The sequence below is a fragment of the Megalobrama amblycephala genome, linkage group LG6 (genome assembly GCF_018812025.1).
Source record: "Megalobrama amblycephala isolate DHTTF-2021 linkage group LG6, ASM1881202v1, whole genome shotgun sequence".
Taxonomy (NCBI): Eukaryota; Metazoa; Chordata; class Actinopteri; order Cypriniformes; family Xenocyprididae; genus Megalobrama; species Megalobrama amblycephala.
Window position 1 is genome coordinate 33516036 of NC_063049.1, and position 25535 is coordinate 33541570.

Below are 25535 nucleotides of genomic sequence, written 5' to 3' on the forward strand. Positions count from 1 at the left end.
TATTGAAAATATAAACCAAGAAAGACGACTCACTTTTTATAGCAAGTTTATATACACTTTACAGATCATTTCAGGCATTCCAAAATAAGAATTAGTGCTTTGAACAATGGAAATAAGGACCATCAAACGCCCTGAATATAACGGCTGACATCCCTCGATCATCATTTTTGGTATTTTATTGCTACAGCAACCTTGACTGTTCCACACTTCTGAGTATGTGTATGTGCTAGTGTAAGTGGAACATTGTTGAAATCAAAACATTGATGGGAACATCAGATGACCATGTGAAAAATGTCCATAATTGATCAGACATGAATTTTTGTTGAGAAACACTTTCTGTGATACTGCTGTGATCAGGGCGAAATAAAGGCAAAGAGTAAAACTACAATCAATCAAATCAATCAATCAAAAAGAAAAATCCAAACTAGCCCCCTTTTCATTCAGATGAAGTTGTAATAAAAAAAAGTCAGAAACTTCTGTCAACTATAATCTTATAAAAACTTTTCAGTCCTTTTAAACACTTTCATTTTTTGTCTTTTTCAAAAATATATATATACACCCTTAAACACAAAAGTGATTTGGTTTTCCAAAGGGCCTTCCTGCAATCAAAGTTTCATTGGGAAAGGCTTTTGTCATGGCAACCACAGCTTACAATCCTGGGTACCGTGAGCGCAGTACGGCACGGTTCTATTGTCGCCGTGGACACAGCTGGATCTGAGCCGTGAGAAACCAAATACGAAGGCACTCGAGAAGAAGCGTCTGCAAAAGACTGTGTGTGTAAGTGTAAAAGGGGGATGAAGGGATCAGTTTTCAGAAAGATTACCCCTCCGCACTTGGTAAATGTTCATCTGAGGACCTCTCAATGGCAAAGTAAACAACGATCAGATCAGACTGAGATGATCATGGCCCACTGGCCGCCCCCTCCCGGCCTTCGCCGGCCTCTCTCCTCTCTGGAGGCATGCGTGTCTGAAGGCCCATAGGCAGAGCAGAGAGGCGTCTCAGCCCGTGCTGCACTGAGCATCTCCATGGTTTGGCATGGTGAAAGGCTTCTCTGAGTGGTAGAGGGGGTAGAGAGGGGAAGCTGCTGTGGACAGTTGCTGGAGGAAGTGGTTTATTTGACACACAGAAGCCCTCCAACATTGGCAACAAACTCCTCCAGGCTCTTGAGGAAGGCCACCTTCTGTTTGCGGTCCATGGTTGGAGGCGTGCTGCTGGCAGTGAGGTTGTTGAACGCGTCCGCCAGCCGCTGGTAGATCACTGCATCCCTCTGATTGGAGAGCAGCGTCTCCACCAGCTCTGAGTACTCCGCCTAAGACAAACACCATCACTTATCAAACCACTTCACCTCAATATGAGCATGCGTTTCTTTGTTAAAGTTGTTGTTTTGTTAAAGGTGCCCTAGATTCAAAAATTGAATTTACCTCGGCATAGTTAAATAACAAGAGTTCAGTACATGGAAAAGACATATAGTGAGTCTCAAACTCCATTGTTTCCTCCTTCTTATATTAATCTCATTTGTTTAAAATACCTCCGAAGAACAGGCGAATCTCAACATAACACCGACTGTTACGTAACAGTCGGGGTGTACGCCCCCAATATTTGCATATGCCAGCCCATTATGAAAGACATTAGACAAGGGCAGAACGTCTGGATGTGCACAGCTGAATCATCAGACTAGGTAAGCAAGCAAGGACAATAGCAAAAAATGGCAGATGGGGCAATAATAACTGACATGATTCATGATAACATGATATTTTTAGTGATATTTGTAAATTGTCTTTCTAAATGTTTCGTTAGCATGTTGTTAATGTACTGTTAAATGTGGTTAAAGTTACCATCGTTTCTTACTGTATTCACGGAGACAAGAGCCGTCGCTATTTTCATTTTTAAACACTTGCAGTCTGTATAATGCATAAACACATCTTCATTCTTTATAAATTTCTCCAACAGTGTAGCATTAGCCGTTAGCCACGGAGCATAGCCTCAAACTCATTCAGAATCAATGTAAACATCAAAATAAACACTGTACTTACGCGATTAGACATGCTGCATGACGAACACTTTGTAAAGATCCATTTTGAGGGTTATATTAGCTGTTTGAACTTTTTTTATGTTGTTTAAGGCAAGCGCGAGCTCTTGGGGTGTGGAGCACGAGAATTAAAGGGCCACACACCCTGAATCGGCTCATTTCTAATGATGCCCCAAAATAGGCAGTTAAAAAAATGAATTAAAAAAAATCTATGGGGTATTTTGAGCTGAAACTTCACAGACACATTCAGGGGACACCTTAGATTTATATTACATCTTTTAAAAAAAAGTTCTAGGGCACCTTTAAAGTATAAGATTTATGTTTTGCAGCTGATATTATTTTAACCTACTATCACAAGTGAGTTAAATAGTGCTGTGTACCTGGTGAAGGCACACTAATGTATAAAGCGCTTCTCCAGCTGCTACGGTCATCTCAGTGTTGTGCTTCTGGAGCACAAGCATGTCAAACACCAGCTATGGAGGAAGAGAGTGAGAGAGAAATGTTCATTATTAATTCACAAATTTTATACATGCATATTAAATCTCAGACAATTACGTATTACAATGAAGGTTAGTAACACATATCGGACCATCTTGTTTGACCATTTTGAGATTGTCGACATCAGCCAATAACTCTCAATTATCATTAAAGGAATAGTTTACCCAAAAATGAAAATTATCCCCTGATTTACTGGCCCTCAAGCCATCCTAGGTGTATATGTCTATCTTCTTTCAGACAAACACAATTGGAGATATTTTTTTTTAAATATCCTGGCTCTTCTAAGCTTTATAATGGTAGTGAATGGCGGGGGGGAGATTTTGGGTGCATACATGCACCCATCATGAAAATAATCCATACAGCTTGTGGCGCAAATCGACTTGCACAGTATGGGTATGGTCATCTGCGGGAAGCTAGTTACTTTTAAAAAGTTTTAAATATGGATATTTTTCTTACAAAAACCCATAGCTTCGCTTTAGAAGGCCTTTATTAACCACCTGGAGTCGTGTGGATTATTTTTATGATGGATGGATGCATGCATTTATTTGTGCTTCAAAATCTGGCCCCCTATTCACTACCATTATAAAGCTTGGAAGAACCAGGATATTTTTGAAAATATCTCCAATTGTGTTTGTCTGAAAGAAGATAGTCATATACACCTAGGATGGCTTGAGAGCGAGTAAATCATGGGATAATGTTTATTTTTGGGTGAACTATCACTTTAATTATTAAATATTAAATATTGTGTAAAATGTGTTCACTTAATCTAAATGTTCTCTTTTGTTGTTGTGTCATGCATTCTACCATTTAAATGTATGGGGTCAGTAAGATTTTTTTTTAAAAGAAATTAATACTTTTATTCAGCAAGGATAGATTAAATTGATCAGAAGTGATAAAGACATTAATTTCAGTTTTAAATACATTTTGTTCTTTTGAACTTTCTATACATCCAACTTCTGATTCATTTCAAGAATCCTGAAAAAAAAAAAAAAAAAACAGTTTCTAGAAAATATTAAGCAGTACAACAGTTTGCCAAATTAATGATGAGAAATGTTTCTTGAGCAGCAAAATCAGCATATTAGAATGATTTCTGAAGGATCATGTGACACAGAAGACTGGAGTAATGGCTGCTCAGACTTTCAAAAACATTTAAAAAAAAAATCGTTCAGACTCCAAACTTTTTAACAATAATGCATATCAGACATCGCCTGTATAAAAAAAAAAAAAAAAAAAAAAAAAAAAAACAGTTGACCACTTGTTTAGACATCATGTGACTCACTTTAAGGAAATGTCGTGTGGCAATAAATAGGGGTGTGTCCTTTTCCTGTGTCTTGGCACACTGCTCAGCCAATGGGGACAGAGCCTCAAGACACAGCTGACTGATCTCTGAGCTCATCCTGCAGTGTGTGTTAAGGAAAAACAACACTAGATCATAGACACCTGAATTCAACAACAAAAACCCTCAATGAAGTCAGTCAAATCCAACACAATATGCTTAGCAAGCACATACTTACTTACCATTAAACATCATGAAAACATAAGTGTAAACAAACTGTTCCCTGTATACACAGAAACAACAAGGATACGAGGTCATGCCCAGCTCCAGGGAGCACATGAGACTTTTGAAGAGTTCCTCAGGCAGCTGAGGGATCTTCTCTGGGAAGATCTCACAGATGAATGTGATGAGCTTATAATACTGGTTACACAGAGAAGGGAACTGGGTACAAGAGACAGAGGGAGTATTTTAGAACAGTAATGCACTTTTACTTCAAATACATGAGTTTGCAATGAACATCTGAGGCAGTTGATTTAATAATTCTCAAAATACAGGTCGAAAGCTTACCTTAAGCAAGTCCTGAGACATGAGGGGCAGTACAATATTCACCCCGTACAGCACAACATCAGCAGCAGATACGGCCCGTCCAGCACCAGAACTCTGCTCCTGCCCGCGAAACACCTCATCTGCACAGATAACACAGTTACTCTTCACCTCACACAAAGAGGCTCACAAGTTCCAATGTGAATCACGAATGAGCGCTCGTACCGGTGTCACTAAAGTCAATGAACTCTTTGGACAGCAGGTTGGTGAGGAGCTCCATGATGAGCAGAAGGTCCTGGTACTGATCCTCCTCTCCGGCCACATCTAGTCTTTTACGACCCAGATTGTTCTTAGAGTAAACCTGCAGCAGCGTCAAGCACACCTCGTACAGTTTCATAGACTTAGTCTGTAGAGAAAGAGACAGGGTTTGTTCAAATTCATAAAAACATATTTAGGATGTAATGCACATACAGTTTTCTCTGCAAATAGTGCACGTGGAAGAACCCATCCGAAATGTGCGGTCACATCACAACCAATGGAAGAGTGAATGTCTCACCTCCCCCAAGTAGCAGATTTGTTTGTGAGCCACTTCCACAAACACCTCTATGATGAGGTTGACTGTTTCTGGTGAGTTTCTGTAGACCTCCATGAGGCCAATGCAGCTGGACAGGAAGTCCATGAGGAAGCTGAAGAGAGATGCAACGTTGTCGATCTGCGTTGCTTCAGCAATGCCACACAGAGCTTCCAGAGTGGCCACGATCTCCTGCTTCACAGCCTCCTCTTGACAGATCTGAGCGAAGTTCTCCTGGTTAATGAGGTTGAGGAAGCGCTGCTGGAGAGGATGCAGTACCTGCAGCGCAGAGACAGAAATAGACGAAGTGTAATGAGGCAACGTTTCATAAACTCCTGCTTTATTTTGTGTTCTTAGCAGCAATAATGCTTGAGCTTCCTTCAAAAAATTTCTCTTCAATCATTTTTTTTTTCCTGACCTCAGCCCAGTATTGCTGTTTGGTATCAGAATCCATGTGAGCAAAGCCGCCCAGGACCAAGGCCTTCATCAGGGTCCGCTGGACCGTGCTGGACAGCATATGTAAGGGAGGACTGCGACTGGCAAACTGCTTAGCCAAGTTCCACCAGTTCTCACACTGCACAACAATGTTTGCCCTGAACCATGAGAGAGGAAAGAGTTAAGATAAAAATAAAAAAACAACAACCCACAAACACAGATGAACAAACCTTATATCAATTGAGCAGATTTTACTAAACATCTTAAGGAATAGTTCAGAAGATTTAGAATATAGTAAATTAATCATATGTACTACATTCATGGTGTTTTTTGTGCTTTTTTGTGCTTGTGTTTAGTACATTTAATGGAAAAGAGCTGCATTCTTTAAAAAAAAGTCTCTTTTGTGAACAGGTTTAAAATGACTAGAGTGTGAGTAAATGACTAAAACTAATGCAATTTCTTTAAAAGATTTTCATTGATACACAGTGCAATTTATTCATGTAGTATTATGCAATCTTAAAGGTGCTACAGAGGATCTTTTCGTCAACTGAGAAACCAAAGACTGTTAGTGAGTTTTTTTAAATGAGCGCATGCATAAGAACAACCCCCCTCCTTCACAGCTCATTTCGAGGGAACGCCTCCCAAAACTTTTTACCACCGGCATTCGCTGTGTCGTGTTAGTGGATTCATTATGTCGCACTCACCGCAGGTAACTCATAATCTGCAGTTGTTACTCCTGTCTCCTGACAAAAACATTGCATGCGGCGCCTGTGGAGTGTGGAAAGTTACTGGAGCGCGCAGCCGCGCACGTCTCTCACAAGGAACGTCATGGCAGTGATTGACAAGCCAGAGGGCTGTTTTTAGGGCCCTACCTTGTGCACAGATGATGTATATTAATATTATTCCTTTCAGTGCACCTAATAAATAGTCTTTTATCAGTTAGTAAAGTTTCAAGTAATATTGCAAAAATGTATAAAACAAAACATCCTCTGTAGCACCTTTAAGTTTAGAAATGAATTTCAGATGCAATGCCATAATTTCACCAGCAGGTGGGGCACATTAAAAACATTTTAGGTTTATGAAGACATCAGCACAAACCACTGGCTCCCTTGAGCCTGTCAGTGAGCAGCTGTCCTGCAGGGCGTTTGGATAATTAGACACATATTTAGCTCTCATTGATACCCACATACACATTACTCCAGCAGGCAGCCACAAACCTCTCTCTCTTCTCCACTAGAGTCACTAGCAGCTCCACAGTATCATTAGCCAGCTCTGGCTCAGAGCTCCACACTGACAGATTATTGATTACTTTCTCCAACAGATATCCCACAATCCACTGCGCCCCCTCAGTGTCTGCTCCAAACGCTGTGCTGAGGGGCATACTGATCTGAGGGAGAGAGGACAGAAGCCATAAAATGTCACATAAAAATGTCTAGGTTGTGTTCCAGGAATCTATGCGTGATTTCTAAACTGAACCAAACAGAGATCCCAAAAGGCTTCATTCAGACATTGTGCCTGCTGTTTCCACACATCGATCGACCTCATTTTGGCAACTTACTTGGCCGTAGAGTTTCTCGTCCACCAGCAGGTATGTCTTGGCCCAACGCCGAAGAAACCAGACAATGTCTTTGCCCATCTGAGGACTCAGGAGCTCAGTCAGACTTGCTCGCGTAGCCCGAGATTCCACCTCTGACGTTCTTAGCACCGCTGATAACAACCTGCGACAGAGAAATGGAAGTGCAAATCTAGCTGAATATATATAGGAGGCAAATTTCTGCCAGCAGAACAATCTGAAATTGAATTCGACAAACTGTTCTTTACAGGAAAACGAAGGGAGAAGAAAAACAAGTGTGAGAAATGGCAGAGGGGATGGAACAGAGTTCATGGCAGTTCTGTCTAGATGCTCCGAGACTCAACAAAGGTTCACAATAACAAATGGTATCATTCCTTCACACCTCCACTGGTAAAGAAAGAGGACACAAGAAAGGGATTACAGCAGCTTACTATCCTGGAAGACAGATATCCCACGCTCCCCGCGGAGTGCAGCACCATAAATGTTTCACATTGTTTGTAAAGACAAAACCCAACTGACATTTCAGAGCTGCGGGGTCGGTGCCTGTTATTGGGAAACACAATCCGTTGGCCCACTGTCTTTCCAAATCCTCTACAGTCTGCTCGCTTTCACCCACCCATCACCAGCCTACTGTCTCTCCAAATCCTTTGACCTCTACATCGCCCCCCATTCAAATTCTCCATCCCTCCCCTACCCATCAACTCAGCGTCCTTCCAATCTTTCAATCCTCACCTCTATCCCATTCCACAGTTTTGGAATAACACCATCCATTAAGCCCAAATCAGATTACAGGCAGATTTTTGCAGACAATACCACTAGGTCTCTATGAGACCCTACCAGTAACCACATAAACAGCTTCTACATCATTAAAATCACTATTCATTAAATTCACAGTCTGTATCCCATTCCAATCAGATTAGAATCAGATCAAATATCTGCTTGGAAATGGCAGGGGAAAAAGACCCAGTGTGTGTTTAAGCATAACACATGCAGCCTGCCTCTTGTTCCTTCCTCAAAAAAAAAAAACAAAAAAAAAAACCTTATGTTTATTATTATAATTATAATATGTATTTACATATAAAGTTAAATTAGTATTAAATATTATATTTTATTATTTATATAATATTTTTTCATTTGTTTTATTATATTATTATATTTACTATACTTAAACTATTATACAATTATATTATATTACATTTTTTAGAATTTTTATTATTATTTATATTAGTTGTTGTTATTAAATAACAACAACAACAACAACAACAACAACAAGATTTTACATAAAACCAGCCTTTAATACAACAACGGTGTACGTAGGTTTTGAAGGAAAAGAAATTGAAAAAAAAAAAAAATTCAATCAACTAGGAAACCGCTTCTGAGCACACGCACGACTCCGGGCCCCTAGCGTTCCCCACTGACCCTGGGATCTGAGTGGCACCTGGCCTGGCTCTAATTGAATAATGTGTGGGGAGTGGTGTTGCAGGATTGGCTGGCGCCGGGGCTGGGGCCACTAGAGGGCTGCTGTTCGCGTGGCAGGCCTCGCTGGGCGCGTGCCAGGGCATTTCCCGCTGGGCAAACGAACTGCAGATCAAACGGCCTGTGCTACACCACGCCTGCTCTCTCCAGCAGCATTTCTGAGTGATAAACTTTAAACATGAGGTGGCTTAAATCACCAAGTCATTGTTCCTGTAGGCAGCAAAATCAGCCAACAGCTGGCTTGCTAGCTGATCATTACCACCATGTTTGTTTTATGCTTTTCAAAGAAGTTTCTTATTCTCACCAAGGCTGTATTTATTTAATCAAAAATACAGTAAAAACAGTATTAATGTTAAATATTATTACAATTAAAAATAACTGTTGTCTATGTTCATATATTTCAAATTTTAATGTATTCCTGTAATGGCAAAGCTGAATTTTCAGCATCATTACTCCAGTCTTCAGTGTCACATGATCCTTCAGAAATCCTTCTAATATGCTGATTTGCTGCTCAACAAACATTTCTTATTATCATCAATGGTGAAGACAGTTGAACTGCTTAATATATTTGTGGAAACATGATACAGGTTTTTCAGTACACTTTTATGAATAAAAAAATAAAAGACAGCATTTGTAACAAAAATGTCTTCAGAGTCACTTTTGATCAATTTAATGCATCCTTGCTGTATAAAAGTATTAATTTCTTTAAAAAAATATATATATATATTTGTACTGACCCAAAATTTGTACTGACCCAAAACTTGTATGGTACTGTAGCTAAATTTCTAGTCAATTATGAAGCTCTGTGGCTGTTGTATAAAAATGTATAAAAGAAGAGCATGTTATGCAAAATAGATGGGCCAAAATGTGTAGCAAAGAGGAGGAAAAAATTGAATGTAGTATTGTTATACCTCATATACTCAAAATTATGACAAGCATATATATTTAGAGGTAAAGCACTGTATAACACCTTCTGTGTGTTAATTTTTTCCATTGCATCTTCCTTAAAAATATATTAAATTTGGCATACTTAAGGTACATTAAGAAAAGTCATTTGATCAAATATGGGGTCAGTCCCTCAAACTATCAAATGTGCCACTATCAAATTTCCAGCATCAAATTTCACATCCATTTTCACTAAAAGCTTTTGAACTTAACCTAAAAAGTTGAATCAAGTTTAACATGCAATGAACAGTGATTTCTTACCCAACTAGATTTTAGAAAAAAATACTATCAAAAACTCCTACCAAAAACATTGAATAGAACCTAAATTTGGTAAATATCATCTTTATGGTTGTCAAAAGTCATTAAATCAAACCACTCGCATATAATAAATTTGACATGAGGATGCCATACAAGAAGTGAAGGTGTATCTTAGCACAATACCCTGAGAATCAACTTGAAAATGTTGTAAAATAAGGACAAAAAGGAAAACTTTGAATGAAAACTGGAATGAAAGGAAATAACAATTGTGTTGAAATCATATAATGACTCCCACATCTACAAACTCCCAACAAACCTGAATCTTCTTTACAGTGTAATGACACACTGGCACATGTATACTGTGAGGACCCTTTACCTGATAACTGAGTCTGTCCTGTTGCATCCTGGGATGGAGGTGGCCTTCTCTCCAGGAGAGCCAAGGAGCTGCAGTGTAGTGTTGATATCCACCTCCGTCGAGTGTTTGATAGAGTACTCCATCACTTCTGAAGGTATCAATGGTGTCTCACCCTGAGGGTCATCAGCCAAGAGGTAGCCTGTTAAAACACCATAAGACTTCAGAACAACGACAAAAGGCAACTTAAGCGACTAAAATATAAAAAGAACCTCTAAATAATCAAAATAATGTCTGGCTGCATTGGAATAAACACTGAGGTTCAACCTGACACATTAAAATGACCTGGATGAATGGACACCTCCACATACATCTGAGGTTAAACATGCTACTCAAATATGTGAGATGAAACAAACAACATGAGGGTGAGAAAATGATGACAGAATGTTATTTTTTCCCTTTAAGGATGACACGGACCTGACACTAATATGAGCCAATGAATGTCTTCGTAAAGGTCATCTAGAACTTTCCGGTCCACCGTGCCAGGGTCTGCAGAGGCCATGAGGTGCTGTTGGTGTCTCTGGAGCTGGCCGTGAAGCCGTGTGACTCTGTCCTCCAACAAACTGAAGACAGATGGAAAATATAAGGCTCACAGTGGTTGTTTATTGCAACAGTTTCTCTGAAGAGGAATGCGTGTCTGTACCCTGTGAGCAGAGGTATACAGTGGTCTGCAGCGATGCGGCCCAACATGCCGATACTGGCCAGCTGATCTGAGAACAGCTCTCTGTCGTCCTCCTGTAGCTCGTTTATTTCTTCCTCTTCATGAGAAGCGACACCATTTGCAGTCTGAAAAGACAAAGCATATGACTGAAACCATGTGCTAGAGCAGCTGTGTTACTCTGGAAGACGATTCTTTGAAGGAAAACAGTTTTAGACATTTGTTGTGCTTCATGCATTTCAATTTTAATTAAGATGAAAAGCAAGCCACAAAGTCAACAACAACAACAAAAAGATTACGAGAAAAGCAACAAATTACCAACAAATTGGAAAGCCAAAGACACTTTGGCAATGTTAACAGATGGGATTTAACATGGTGAAAAAGCTGTGTTTGGATGTGAAGGTGAATAAAAGCAGTTGTTCTGACCAGGTTTCTCGTGCCGTCGGGAGCTGCGAGGTGACACTGGATGTAGGAGTTGAAGACCTGCACAGCCGGCTGGACGAAGCAGCCCCGGGGGAAGTGCTCATCCTCCTGCACCAATGTCAGCCAGGATTCCAGCAGCTTATCATATGCCTCCATGTACACCATGTCATCCTTATCCAGCTAGAGGAAAAAAAAACGGATGTGACTTTAATCATGTCACATGACACAACCCTTTTTAATATATTCCATGCTCTAAATCAGAGGTCTTCAACCCTGCTCCTGGCGACCCACTATCCTGGAGAGTTTAGATAACTTTAACATTAAATATTATTTTTAGTACCCACACTATAATAATCACATCAGACTATAATAGTAATTAAATCAATTTTAGTGTGTGATTCATACCCCTATACGTTTTATTTAATATTAATAAACAGTAAGTTTTTACACACACACACACACACACATATATACATATATACATATATATATATATATATATATATATATATATATATATATATATATATATATATATATATATATATACATATATACATATATATATATATATATATATATATATATATATATATATATATATATATATATATATATATATATATATATATACATATATATATATATATATATATATATATATATATATATATATATATATATATATACATATATACATATATACATATATATATATATATATATATATATATATATATATATATATACATATATATATATATATATATATATATATATATATATATATATATATATATATATATATATATATATATATATACATATATACATATATATATATATATATATATATATATATATATATATATATATACATATATATATATATATATATATATATATATATATATATATATATATATATATATATATATATATATATATATATATATATATATATATATATATATATATATATATATATATATATATATATACATACATATATATATATATATATATATATATATATATATATATATATATATATATATATACATATATACATATACATATACATATACATATATATATATATTTATCAAATAAATGCAGTCTTGATGAACATAAAAGACTTTTCAAAAATACTAAAAAAAATCTTACCGACCAACTTTTGAATGATGGTGTATTCCCTTTACCCTGGCTTGTTTTCCACAGCAATGGGAATTATGACTAAATTAATTTTATAAAGAACCTAACCAACCCCAAACTAATTAAATAATATGTGAAACTGAAAGGAATAAAATCAGGAAATCAGTGTCTAGCCCTAAATATGGGTGTGAAAAAGTACACTGGTTTAATGGTTTTATTTTTCCTTTAAATACAATAAAGGTCTGCTTTTTTATATAGAGAACAGAGCGGTTCTCTATATAAAAAAAAGAATAATGAATTTGACATTCACAGACATTTACAGCTACTCTGTAAAGTGTGGTTGCCGTCTGTTGTGGCACAAATGTAGTACTCACCACCTCCTCCAGGGCGGCACTGCGACCAAAGGAACACGTGAGCAGAGTGAGGCAGTTAATGAAAGAGGCGAAGAGCTCGTTCGGGAGCGCTGTCAGAACGCTTCGAGGAAATGTGCTGATGAGGTTACTGATAATGTTGGAGATACCCACTGCCTCCGAGTCTTCAATCTCAATCCTGTCAGAGGGTCAAAAAAAGACAGTTAAGTACAGAACAATAATGTCCTGACAGTGGCAAGCTTGTCTCTTAAAGGGTCATCCCACAACCAACCTCAGTCACTGTTCTCTGATCTGGGTCTATCTGGGAGTGAGATACAGCATGAGCTTGCAGTGGTCCAGTGTAAACTGTGTACGTGTAGTACAGCCTGAATGTTTATCCACTGGAATTCCAGTTTCACTGAAAATCTTTGTCTATAAGCACAAATCCCACAGCTGCTGTAAAGGGAGACTTAAGATTTCAACCAAAACATCGACCATCGATGTCTGCCTTTCTTTACGCTCCCAACTGCGGCTCTAACCCATATCAGATGGATTTAAATTGTAAGCAGAAGAGTTCAATCACGGCAGATTGGCGGACCTGCCGCATGGTTTTCCGATGATGCAACTGGAAAAATGCTCCAGGAATAGGTGATTACAGAATGGCAGAGACAGAGAGAGGGAGGAGTGGGGGGAGAGAGAGACCCCAACTCACTACGCCTACTTGTTCTCAAATTCCAAACAGCAGTGTATAAGAGAATGTGTGTTATTTAAAGCTGCAGAGACATCATTCCATCTTTATAGACATTACATAGCATTTACAATGCGAGTACTAACACACAACTATGCCAATACATGTACATCAGTGTCACAACTTAACTTATAATTTTAAGTCCCAGAAAGGATTTCAGAGCATTTTTGCATATTGGTTCCATTTATGTTTCTTGAATAAACTACCAATGTAAATAAAGTATCAATTTCATTCTATAAACATAAATGGAGAAAATAAATAAATAGTTAGTAGTAGTAGTAACCGTATTTTTTTATTTATTTAACCATGCACTTTAGGGGCATTTTTGCCCCCAAATTTTCAATATACGGGATAGTAGTTTTTTAACTTGCCCTAGTAATTTTCTAACCCTGCTATATGGTAGAATCTCCCAGTCAAGAACACGTCTGGGTCATATTTAACTGGAAAATCACTTGAAAAGAATTTACTTAAAAAGAATTAATCCTATGTTTAAGATCATTAAGATGTTTTGCATTGCTGTAAAATTTTTATCAATGATCCTCAAATAATAACGCAAAATATAATTTATTTTGTGGATTATAATGATTGTGGGGTGAAATGTGACCAAGACCTGTTTTCATTAATTTTATCTATAAATTAGACAACTAATATGCAGTTACCTAACAATTAAAAAGAATACATTTGTGAACGGCAAGCACATCAAGCACACAGTGCAGCACATGACTGAAGGTCTCAGAGAAACGCACCCATTGATCATGTTGAGCAATCCCTCCACCAGGTGGGCCAGGTAGGTCACCTGAGAGTTCTCATCGGGGAAAATGGGGCCATGCATGGAGGCCAGCTGGGCCAGGCACTGAAGGGAATCCTGTGCCATGTCTGAGTCCTCTCTGATCTTCCTGTGCACCTAAAAGACAGAGACAACAAGAGAGAGGCGAGCTGAAACAAGTCATTACGCTGACGTAAACCAATCCTATTTTCAAAAACCCCATAAAAGGAGCATGTCTGATATCAGATTCTCTCTTCATCTTTATAAAACTGACTTTACTATGAACTAAGAGTAGATTGTATTGCCAAAAATACATATATACCTTCATTGACTAACCGATAGATCAAAACATCCTACAATGATAAACTCTCAAAACCGACACCAACGCAGCTCACCAACAGACTGAAATTCTTCTCCTCAGGAGACATGATACCATAGCACGAGCGTATAAAAGATAAAATAAAAGCAGTGGAGTTTGGAGAGAATGTACATATGACCATACGTACACTCTACAGTGTTAAAACCAGACAGGCCCCCTCAAAGAGTCCAGGAGGAACTGCAGACCGGCCCATGGGCAGCTGACAAAACACACGGGCTGGGGAGCTCACACAGACTCCCTGAATCACAGAGAAAAGCCTCTCTCATTGACATATAAAAACATACTTTCTCTCTCTCTCTCCCCTCTTTTTCTTCTGCTCTCTCTTACGCACAGATACGCAGTCTGTCTTCGATTTCTCATCTCACGCAAGTCTCTGAAACCTTCTGCTCAGTGGAATAATGAACGGAGGAAAATTGTGGAATACCCCTCACCTTCGCCAACGGCAAAACTAAAGCCTTTTGCCACGGACAAAAACACCTGGTCGCCTCAACCCAAGCCAATCAATCAGATCGGCTTCTCAAAGACCAGTCCAGTCCGAGGCGTTCACGAGGACGAGAGGCGTAAAGAGAGCGCTACATGGTCAAAGAGACGGCTAACGTTTCTGAGCGGACTGACTCAAGTCTCCAGCACATATGGTTGTTTGGCACACTCCTTTGCTCTTTTTCTTTCCTAAATCCCTGGAATCTTACTCTCGCTCGTCTGTTCACCAGACGTTCTGGTGGAGATGCTGTGCGAAGAGGTGCACGGAGTCGGATGGAGCCCTCTGAACGGTCTGGAAGAATGTGGATGAACCTAAAGTGGCATTTCCCCAACACATACCACCTCTTACAGATACACAGATGAACATCAGCCACTGGGCAAAGTGCTAACGCTAACACACCATAGCACACAGCCCTGTCTGCTAGAGCGGTGTGAAATCATCCTCTGAGCTGAAGAAGAGAAGGAGGGAGAGAGAGAGAGAGAGAGAGAGAGAGAGAGAGAGAGAGAGAGAGAAAAGAGAGAGAGGAGGGGTGTGTGGGGCAGATGAGAGAGAGAATTGGATAGGGAAAGAGGGAATGAGAGAAGAAAGAAAAGAGTACAAGGCCAACGCTTTGCGAGCAGCATGCTCTGTAAAAACAGCTGCGCTGAAGAACATCCACGCCATGTAAACTATGCCAATCGCCTTGAGTCAGACTATAGTTAGAGTCTGGCAGGGGGCGTCTAAATCAAAACAAGACAAGGTAGCTCTCTGAAATGAATGCAAGAGAGAAAAGAGGCAGAGAGACCTATTAATAGGGACAAGACAAAGCCTTGTGTCTGTCCACGGGGAGGATTAGACCCTCTCCTGCTTTCTATTCTCACCGCTCGTTGCTCCAGCCGCATTCAGCGTGTTCAGATCCTGTTACAAAATCAGAGGCCACAATCAATCAACTTACGACAGCGTTATACTCAAAGTGCCATAACAAGCCCTGATTGTGTTTATACCATAAACAAACCACGCACATGCTCTGAGTCAGAATCTGATCTCAGCTTCTAAAACTCTTTGCTTAGCGCTAAACACATGTGGGTGAATCTCATGAAATTTGTCATGAAAAGAATGTGTGGCCCAAAATAAACTCTAAAAGAAAGAATGTATATTTATTTGTTTTAACTGAAATTATCACATTTATAATTACAAATCTTATTTTCAAATATTAAAACAAAAAAAAGTTCTTTGTCTGAAGTAATTTTTAAAATACAGTAATTACAATAATCAAAATTACAATCATATTGAATCTCAAAAAAAAGAAATAAAACAAAGAATATATTATAAAGAAATATATATAAAGAAAAAATAGAAATGTGTTTTGAATTGAGACCTCATTCGACAATAATTAAATACATATCTCATTCTTCTTGCTGCAATGTATGACAGTAATTTTTAAAATGTAAATTTTAATGAGAATCACTGAGAACAATGGGAATTGTTCTTTTAAAAAAAAGTATATATATATATATATATATATATATATATATATATATATATATATATATATATATATATATATGAAAATTTGGTGGGAATGTGCTTGACTGTCATGAAAATCTCACATTGCAAAAATCTTAAGGGTCCTAAATTATGCTTATTTTTTGGAAATACAAAATATTTTCTCTTCTTTTTCTTTGAAATGTGACTCAGACATGTTTTTCTGAGTTTCACCCATTTTATGGATGTATAAAAATGTGACTTTGTTACTAAATGAGAGAGCGTATGAAGACAGAGGGTGTAAGAACAAACCAAAACTAAAACCACAAACAAAAACACCCTTCAGCCGATTTGGCTGGTAGGAAAATGTTAGCGCAGCCATGGCTTTATTAGGTGCAAAGAGAAAATTAGATTTATTTTAAGTTGTGCTTCATTTTCTCTCCTCTGCAAGTTTCGAAACTTCTGAGATGCAATCAAAGAGGCAGAGGGAGACCCCTTCTCTTTCAAAGGAGGGCTAGAACTCTCCTCGGACCACCTGAGGGAGGATTTGAGGCTGTTAACAGGGGCTTTGAATCCAGGGTTCAGAGTCTAATCCTGCAGCTCATCTCTAGTCACCTCTGACCCCAGCAGCGCGTGTCTGGACGCCCCCTCGTCTGTTCAGGGCACAGCTGAGAAGTGAGGACCAACAGCTGACGGGCCAGCATACACACACAGACGCCGCTGACAGGCCGACACACGCACACTCACCCTCCCCTTCAATAATTCACCCTTATACACACAGATCCCCCTGGCTTGGGCGTAGAAAAACAACGAGCACTCCGCACAGAGCTACAAGGAGACTCGTAAAGACACACAGAGGGTGTGACAGCTGACCACTCTTCATCCTTTAACAAAAACATTCCCCCCACCCACTGTAAATACCACTAAATATCACATGGCCCAAACAACACCCCGAGAGACCGACACAAAACCACTGAACATCATGCTCAGCGCCGAGGAGACTTCACTGAACTCTCATACAACACCAAATTTTTTTTTGCGTTCTATCAGAGTCATGGTCTAAACACTAACGCTTGTGCTTTGACACATTGAGCTGTGGTGCTGTAAACATTTAAATCTGTTTAAACCTTCCTTAGTTTTTGATAATAAAAAGAATACATTTAATAGTAATAATAGTTTGTCATATTAAACCAGCTAAAATCTTATAAAATCCAAAATTACTTATTTGATTATTTTAGATGACTATCAAGCATACTGACATTTACAAAGTAAATAAAAAATGTAATAAGTCAATAAATAAATTACATACATGTGTCAAAAAACAAGCAAATATCTGCTATTTCAGTACGCTTAAAACCCATAACAGCAAATCCCATAAAAGACAAATGAGACACTTATGTTTGAACAGCCCTTGACCTCCAGGTCAACAGACTGACCCTTGTTAAGACGGGTGCACAGTTTGTCGCCAGTTACCAGATTGCAGCCTCCTTTCAGAAGAGGCATGAATGATGGAGCAGCATTTTGGCACCTTGTAGACTCATTCCTGAGCAGCAGAGTGAAGGAAAGTAACATCTAATCGGGCTGTACAAACCACCCAAGACTGATGGTGGAAAGTAGAGCATTATTTGGCAGCAGATGCCTCAGGGAGATCGTGCAATGGTAATGGAGAAAGAGCGGAACGCTATTTGGCATGCGCATCACTGATGCCGAGGGTAACCTGACGGAATTGTTCCACACATCGCGACCGGAGCCTCACAGGCATTAGTTCTGTGAGATGTAATGACCCATTAGACTGAATTTATAATGACTTGAAGGTGTACCATGCAGAATGCATGCATAACACATGGTCTTCTGGATATAATAATCTAAAATTTATACTGCTTTAATATAGAGCACAAAGAAAGAAAATATTTCATTCAGCGTGGGACCTTACTAGATCAAACGTACAAATAAAATGGGTAATTGGGGAGTACTAATTAAACAACATTGACAAGAAAAAAAAAGAAAGAAAAAAAAAAACATTCACTGCTCCTGACTGGTAACTTTATTCAGCCATCTAAATCTGAAGAGTAACATCAAAAATAAACTATGGATTTAACAGATTATGGACTATAATAGATTTGCTTCTCAGTACAATTTTGACAGAACCAAATCATTATTAATGCATAGCTAATGAACATTCAGTGGAGAAATAATTACCTAACATTTTTCCTTGTACTGTTGTCATTATTGCAGTGCGCAACTCACACAAACTTAAGAGTTCGGAAAATGGTTTGCCCTGGGACAGTTGTGTCACCACAGATTCGGTTACAGATGAAAAGGGCAAATTCTCATGTATACACGAGTGCTGAAAGTCATCATATATACTGTAGCATAAACCCTACCGTTAAAGTTGAGGGTCAATAAAATATTCCTTTTTTTTTTTAAAGAAATTAATAAATCATACAGCAAGGATGCATTAAATTCATCAAAAGTGTCAGCAAAGATGTTAATAATGCTACAAAAGATTTCAAAAGTTCTTCTGAACTTTCTAATCAGAGAATTTATCATGGTTTCCACAAATATAGTTATTTTAAATTGTATTAATATATCCCAATATTAGTTTTTTGGTCACACTTTTGATTTAGGATTCTCACAAATTCTCACTATTAACTAACTATTAACTACGACCTTTGCCTCAAACTCCTAATTATTGCTTATTAATAGTTAGTAAGGCAGTTTTAGGTATTGGGTAGGATTAAGGGATATAGAATAAGGTCATGCAGAATAAGGCATTAATATGTGCTTTATAAGTAATAAACAGCCAATATCCTAGACCCATGCATGCTAATAAGCAACTAGGTAATAGTGATAATTGGATCCTAAACTGAAGTGTTACAAAGACAGACAAAGACAAAAACATCAAAATATTTTACTGACCCCCAATTTTTTTTTTTGCATGCGATAGATAGATAGATAGATAGATAGATAGATAGATAGATAGATAGATAGATAGATACATAGATAGATACATAGATAGATACATAGATAGATACATAGATAGATACATAGATAGATACATAGATAGATACATAGATAGATACATAGATAGATAGAGTTTTATTTTAATACACAACTATACACTAAATAAATAAATACATGTGATTTCTTTTCGCATTTTTTCTCAGATCTTCACACAGACCAGACAGGACTGTGTCTTTGACCGCTGGTTCTAAGGCAACACATGATAATGAGTGTTTACTCACCGCAACAAAAATGAAGCTCATTTCTTTTAAACGTGTATTTTTACATCTGCTCAATATCAATCATTTAATTCTGTCTGATGCCGTGTCATTAGGTCACCACATCAACGGTTAGAGACAATTATTTGAAAGAAGCAGGAAGAGAAAACATGAGGAATAAACAGGATGAGAGAACGCAGGTATTGAATGTGCAATAGCATAAGAAAAGAGGAAAAAGGAGTAAAAAAGAGCAGTTTCAAAGCGAAGAATAAGACGTCAAGGAAAATAAACCTGCGAGAGAAATGTATTAAAAAAAAAAAAAAAAAAAAAAAAAAAAAAAAAAGGTGGTACTCACAGTGAAGAAAAGGTCCATGACTCTGTGGTCTAGAAGAGTTTCCCTCCAGGAATCGGTTGGCTTGAGCATGACATTCTGAGTCGCTTCGAACATGGCAATGTAGTGCCTCCCCAGTGACACCTCAGTTAAGGTCAACAGCAAAAGCAGAAAAGACAGGACAGACCTTTCAAAGTCCCTTGTATTTCTATCACTTCTCTCTGGCTGTTCCTCCTGATCTACAATAAGAGAAGTATGGAAAACTGCTGCAGTGAATTCCCAGCATCTGTTTTCTCCAGCTCTTTCTCTATGGCTCTTCTTCAGCGGCACTGTTACTACCGTTCAATCGTGCTGTCCCCTCCCACTAAATGTTTACCTCAAAATCTCCCCCTTTCCATATGTAGCCCACTGGGAAAAGAGATGGAGGGGGAAAACAAAACGACAAAATGAGCAAGAGGAGGGTGAGCGAGCGAGCGAGCAAGCGAGAGAGAGAGAGAAAAGGCTCCCACAGGAATGTCTGATCAAAGCCAGTTACCGGCAAAGGCCACGCATTCCTCTGGGCCGGACCCACAGTCACTCCCAGCAGACAAATGCAAGTGCTCTCATACACACACACACACACACACACACACACACACACACACACACACACACACACACACACACACACAGACATTACAGTTTCTGCTCATGTCCGCCATATACAGCTGCATATATCAAAGTAAATTATCTTACACCACGCAAATACGTGGCGACTCACCTATGAATTCACTATACAAACACCAGGAAGTGCCAGGTGTTTGACTAGGGTGATGGAGTGCGTAACATCCCCTCTGCCCGAAGTCGGTCCTGAGCAGATCTGACTTTATGGCCTCTTAAAAATAGAAAGGGCCGGCAGAACTCTGTGTGACCCGCGCTGAGGAGAGAACGGGCCTCAAGGGAGAGCGGCTGGAGCTTGTGTGCTGACCACCAGCGAGCTGATAGCAGCCTGCCATATGAAAGCAGCAGGGAGAGACTGACTGACGGACGGATGGACGCCAACAAGCACTGACTTGGTGCAGGGGATAAACCAGCCGGTCATTTAATGTCACTTGGAGCTATTGCTGGAAAAGTGTGCGAGCGTATGAAAAACAGGGAGGGTGACTAAAGATATGACCTCCTGAAACCCAACCCGGGCTTACTCATAAACGCACATGACTCGTTTACACCAGTCCTCGTCCCAGCTGCTGAAGACACGAAACACATGATGACCTCAACCAGAGATGTGCAAAACTACATGTCAAATCAAGTAGTCAGAGGTCATGACCACAAGATGAGTCTCTCAGGGGGCATTCACAAAGGATACGTTATAGTGTTCGAACACAGTTAGACTAAAATATAGATGACTATATAGACAACTATTTTAAACTTGACGAATGAAAAACACTCATGGTGTGAGTGTAAAAAAAAAAAAAAAAAGAAAAACAATGTGAGATGTGATGCAACAGCCAAAAACGCACTGTTGCATGTGTATATCCAGCAACTGTTTATATAAATATATAAAACGCAGAGTGCAAAGCCCTTTCAATAGGGTAAATGTTTATCCTATATATCTGTTGAATATTCATTATTGTTCAAGTTTGAGGTCAGTAAGATTTTTATTGTTTCTTATGCTCATCAATGCTGCATTTACTGATGAACTTTTTTATTTATCCTATAGAAAACAATTGTAGATTTAGCTTGAATACTATAAAAGCCAGAAGTGTTTTGAGGCCTCATGGCCTATGCGACTGTGATTACAAGGGTCAAATGTATCTGAAAAGTTAGCTTGGCCACTGAGCATATTTTGCTTAGTCAGGGATTTTTCAAGGAAACAACAGGTGGCTGTGAAAAAAATAAGACCACTGTTGGAAAAAGTGTCAACGTGGAGGCTTTTTGCCACTGGGAAGAGTTGATTGTCCTTGGAGAATGTTACATTTTGCCTATGAGAAAGAGTTGACCATCAATTGGCAGAATTCCACAATTAGAGAGAAAGGCAAAAGATGTCGAACTTGGTTGCGGGAAAACAGGAGGGGTGAATCTTACCAGAGAATTATGTCACTTGGTTATTGCGAAATAACAGATAAGAAAACTGTATAAGAATTGAGCCCTGGCCGGAGAAAAATTCAGATGAACAGCTGGTATCTCACTTTGTTGCTTGTCAATAAAGTTAAGCTTTTGAGACCTGGAACTTCAACTCAGAGAGCTTTCTTTGAGACCAGAACTGAAGGCACATTGAGACACTGAATTTACCACAACAGTACTTGATCAAAAATATTACAATTTAAAATAACTATTGTCTATGTTCATTTTATGTAATTTATTCCTGTGATGGCAAAGCTGATTTTTCAGCATAATTGCTCCAGTCTTGAGTGTCACATGATCCTTCAGAAATAATTCTAATATGCCGATTTGGTGCTCAAGAAACATTTCTTACATAATATCAATGTTGAAAACAGTTGAATATTTTGTGGAAACTGTGATATCTATAACCAGCCAATTTGAAGTCTGACAGTAATAACTCCTGGAAAAAAGAGCTGGGGTTCAGACTGGCCTTAATTATAATTTGTACAGTACCAACATTAACATACAATTCCTTCACTTTCATACACACACACTATATTCACATAGAGCCATATACATGGTCTTCCAGATGGAAAGATTAAACATATCTGTTCTGTACTTATGGTGTGTCACATATGAGAGAAAGCAGAACAAGCCATAATGAAGACAAAGTCTGACAAGTTAGATTTAAGAGACAGACTCATGCTGTGACGGAGACAGAGAGAGGATGGAGGGACAAATGAGCTCAAGGGGTGAATACAGAGCCATACACACTCATAGAGCAGTATTACTACATTTTAGAAGGCATAGTTTATTTGGAGATGTGATACTTCGAGAGAAAACAGTACTTTCTAGTTTTAAAGAACTGAACAGGATATCAAGCAGGGGTATGAATGTTTGAGTTGACAGCAAATAAATTCCATCAACCAGTGACTGATTTAAATCTGATTCAAAAGAGATTTCTGTAAATTCATAAAGATTAAATTTGTTTCGCTAAACTGATCTGTGTTGAGTCTGTAACCTTTTTAAAGTAATCCAATCCAAACGACACTCGGCATTTCCTATTAATTACCTAGACTGTGGCGGTGGCGGCCCACCAGTCTAAGCTATCCCACCAAAGTTTCATTACGAACCAAAAATATTTTCTCATAATAAGAAAAGATGTGTTTTGCTCCACTGCTTTAGCAAAGCATCTGTCAATCAAACTAAAATCAGTATTGTGATTATTAAATAGCAAAAATTTAATTAAATAAGTATTTAATGATTATAATCTACTGCGCTATGGGTTTCAGAGTGAAGTGTGGAACTGTGTTCATATACACGTGTGCAGCTCATGATCTGTTTTTTAGCATCTCAAAGTGGCTCAGTTCACAGCACATGTTGCAGTAAACTGAACTTATTACAGCATATCACTAGATTTGTAATGAGAAACATTTGTAAGTCTGTTATCACAGAAACGTTACAGTATCCCGAGAGTTTTCTGCCAAAATAAAAGCTTGAGGTTGATTAAATCATTTCCTGACTTGCAACTGCAAGAGTTTTAAGACGCAAGTAATGTTACTACTGTTAAAAGCATTAATAATATACTTCTAAAATATTAACTTATTTTACAGTGCATCTATATTACAATAGTAATACATTTCTGTCTTGGAGAAGAAGAAGTAGTAGTAGAAGGAGGAGAAGGAGGAGAAGAAAAAGGAGAAGAAGAAGGAGAAGGAGAAGAAGAAGAAAGAGAAGGAAGAGAAGAACAAGAAGTAGAAGAAGAAATTATTCTTATTTTTAAATTCAATTTGTTTGGCTTCCGAAAAACACCAGTGTGACATCTCGGAAAAATTCTATGGGAAACAGTCACTACATAAAAGTTAAATATTTACTTTTCCCCTCAAGAACACGTGTAAATAAAGACAACACAAAAGCAATATCAAGCACAAAGTTTCCACACAATGAAAACACTTTTTCAATTGTGGCCACAGCAATGAGCTGGCAGTTGTACCAACCATAGACGTAATTTAGTAGAAACTGGTCTGAATCTGCAAGCTACTCCTTCCTTATCCTAAAATGACTGAACATGACATGTATATTTCAATCTCTGTATAGATTAATGATAGCCTGGCTGATGTATTGGCCAGGTCAATTAAACAAAAGTGGACACTGAAGTGTGAGAACTATAAGGAGTCTTGTGCAGACTGAATCAGTCAGGGGCATTCAGCAGACATAATGATTATGAGAATGCTGGGAGCTGCCGGTGCCAGAGAGCAGAGATGAGATCCAAGGCTATTAGGAAGCCTGAGTGTCACATCCTCCCTCTTAAGATTCCCCTCACAGCCCCAGGAACGCCCTCCTCCCTGATGTCAGGCCCGGGACAGTGGTCTTACAAAGCTCTTCTCACTCGTGCATGTGTGTTTGTGTGTCAGAGATGAGGGGTGGCACACAGCCATCTGTCATCTCTCTCTTCCATTCAGAGCACCTGACCGGCTCAAAGCCTGGCCACAACCCACCCCGGGGTCACTAGGGCCATGGACAGACATGCAGTACTTCAGACACTGAGGGGAATCACGTTTAAGAATCACGCCAACATGTACATGAAAAATGTACATGCGTCAAGTGGGAGTGTGTCGTGGACAAATGACACGCATGCCATGGCCTTGACTACTGAGAGATGGCGGCACTTTGAGGAAAGCAGAATCTAAGCGGCTGTCAGGAACGCACACTAAAACACACACACACACACACACACACACACACACACTTGGGATGGGTCAAGATGGTCAACTAGTCTTGAATATGTAAAATATAAATATATATTAAATATAAATTTACAATATATTACACATACATAAATATAAAATATATATAAAATGAATTAATTATTTAATATTTTATATACAATACCAGTCAAAAGTTTGGGTTTTGGATTTGTTTGCTTTTTAATTAATATTTTTATTTAGTAAGGACACATTAAATTAATCGAAAGTTCGGTTTCAAATAATGTTATTTTGAACTTTCTAAGCAGCAAAGAATCCTGAAAAAAATTTATTTTCACAAAAATCTCAAGCAACACAACTGTTTTCAACATAACATTATTATAACATAATAATAAAAATTAATTTCCGAAGGATCACGTGACACTGAAGACTGGAGTAATGACACTGAAAAATCAACTTTGCCATCACAGGAATAAATTACATTTTGAAATATATTAAAATAGAAAAGACTTGTTTTAAATTGTTATAGCAGTTCACAATGTTACTGTTTTTAATGTATTTTTGATCATTTTATATATTTTTACCATATATATTCTTTCCATTCTTTATTCTTTTACATTTAAAGTAGTGCTTTAATTAGACTGCTGTGAATGCAAGTCTAGTATAGACATTAAACTTTAAAAGAACAGATTAATTGACTAGTCATTCACACAACTCACAGATTAGTCGATTTTTATAAATATACACTAATAAACT

At 38.2% G+C, this 25535-nt stretch overlaps 1 protein-coding gene across 1 annotated transcript in view; it reads right to left on the reverse strand.

Moving 5' to 3' along the window:
• Positions 1-29: 29 nt before the first annotated feature.
• The window catches only part of xpo4 (exportin 4), a 40692-nt gene continuing 15186 nt past the window's right edge, over positions 30-25535 (reverse strand). Inside the window, exons 7-23 of the mRNA XM_048194205.1 lie at positions 20017-20129; positions 14097-14254; positions 12627-12801; positions 11101-11277; positions 10660-10802; positions 10434-10579; positions 9981-10158; positions 6911-7070; positions 6570-6739; positions 5336-5510; positions 4903-5196; positions 4572-4752; positions 4371-4489; positions 4114-4244; positions 3807-3924; positions 2410-2502; positions 30-1309 (exon numbers count right to left, since the gene is read on the reverse strand). Of these exons, the coding sequence (XP_048050162.1) occupies positions 1112-1309; positions 2410-2502; positions 3807-3924; positions 4114-4244; positions 4371-4489; positions 4572-4752; positions 4903-5196; positions 5336-5510; positions 6570-6739; positions 6911-7070; positions 9981-10158; positions 10434-10579; positions 10660-10802; positions 11101-11277; positions 12627-12801; positions 14097-14254; positions 20017-20129 (2729 nt within the window). The 3' untranslated portion in view covers positions 30-1111. The remainder of the gene's footprint in view (positions 1310-2409; positions 2503-3806; positions 3925-4113; positions 4245-4370; positions 4490-4571; positions 4753-4902; positions 5197-5335; positions 5511-6569; positions 6740-6910; positions 7071-9980; positions 10159-10433; positions 10580-10659; positions 10803-11100; positions 11278-12626; positions 12802-14096; positions 14255-20016; positions 20130-25535) is intronic.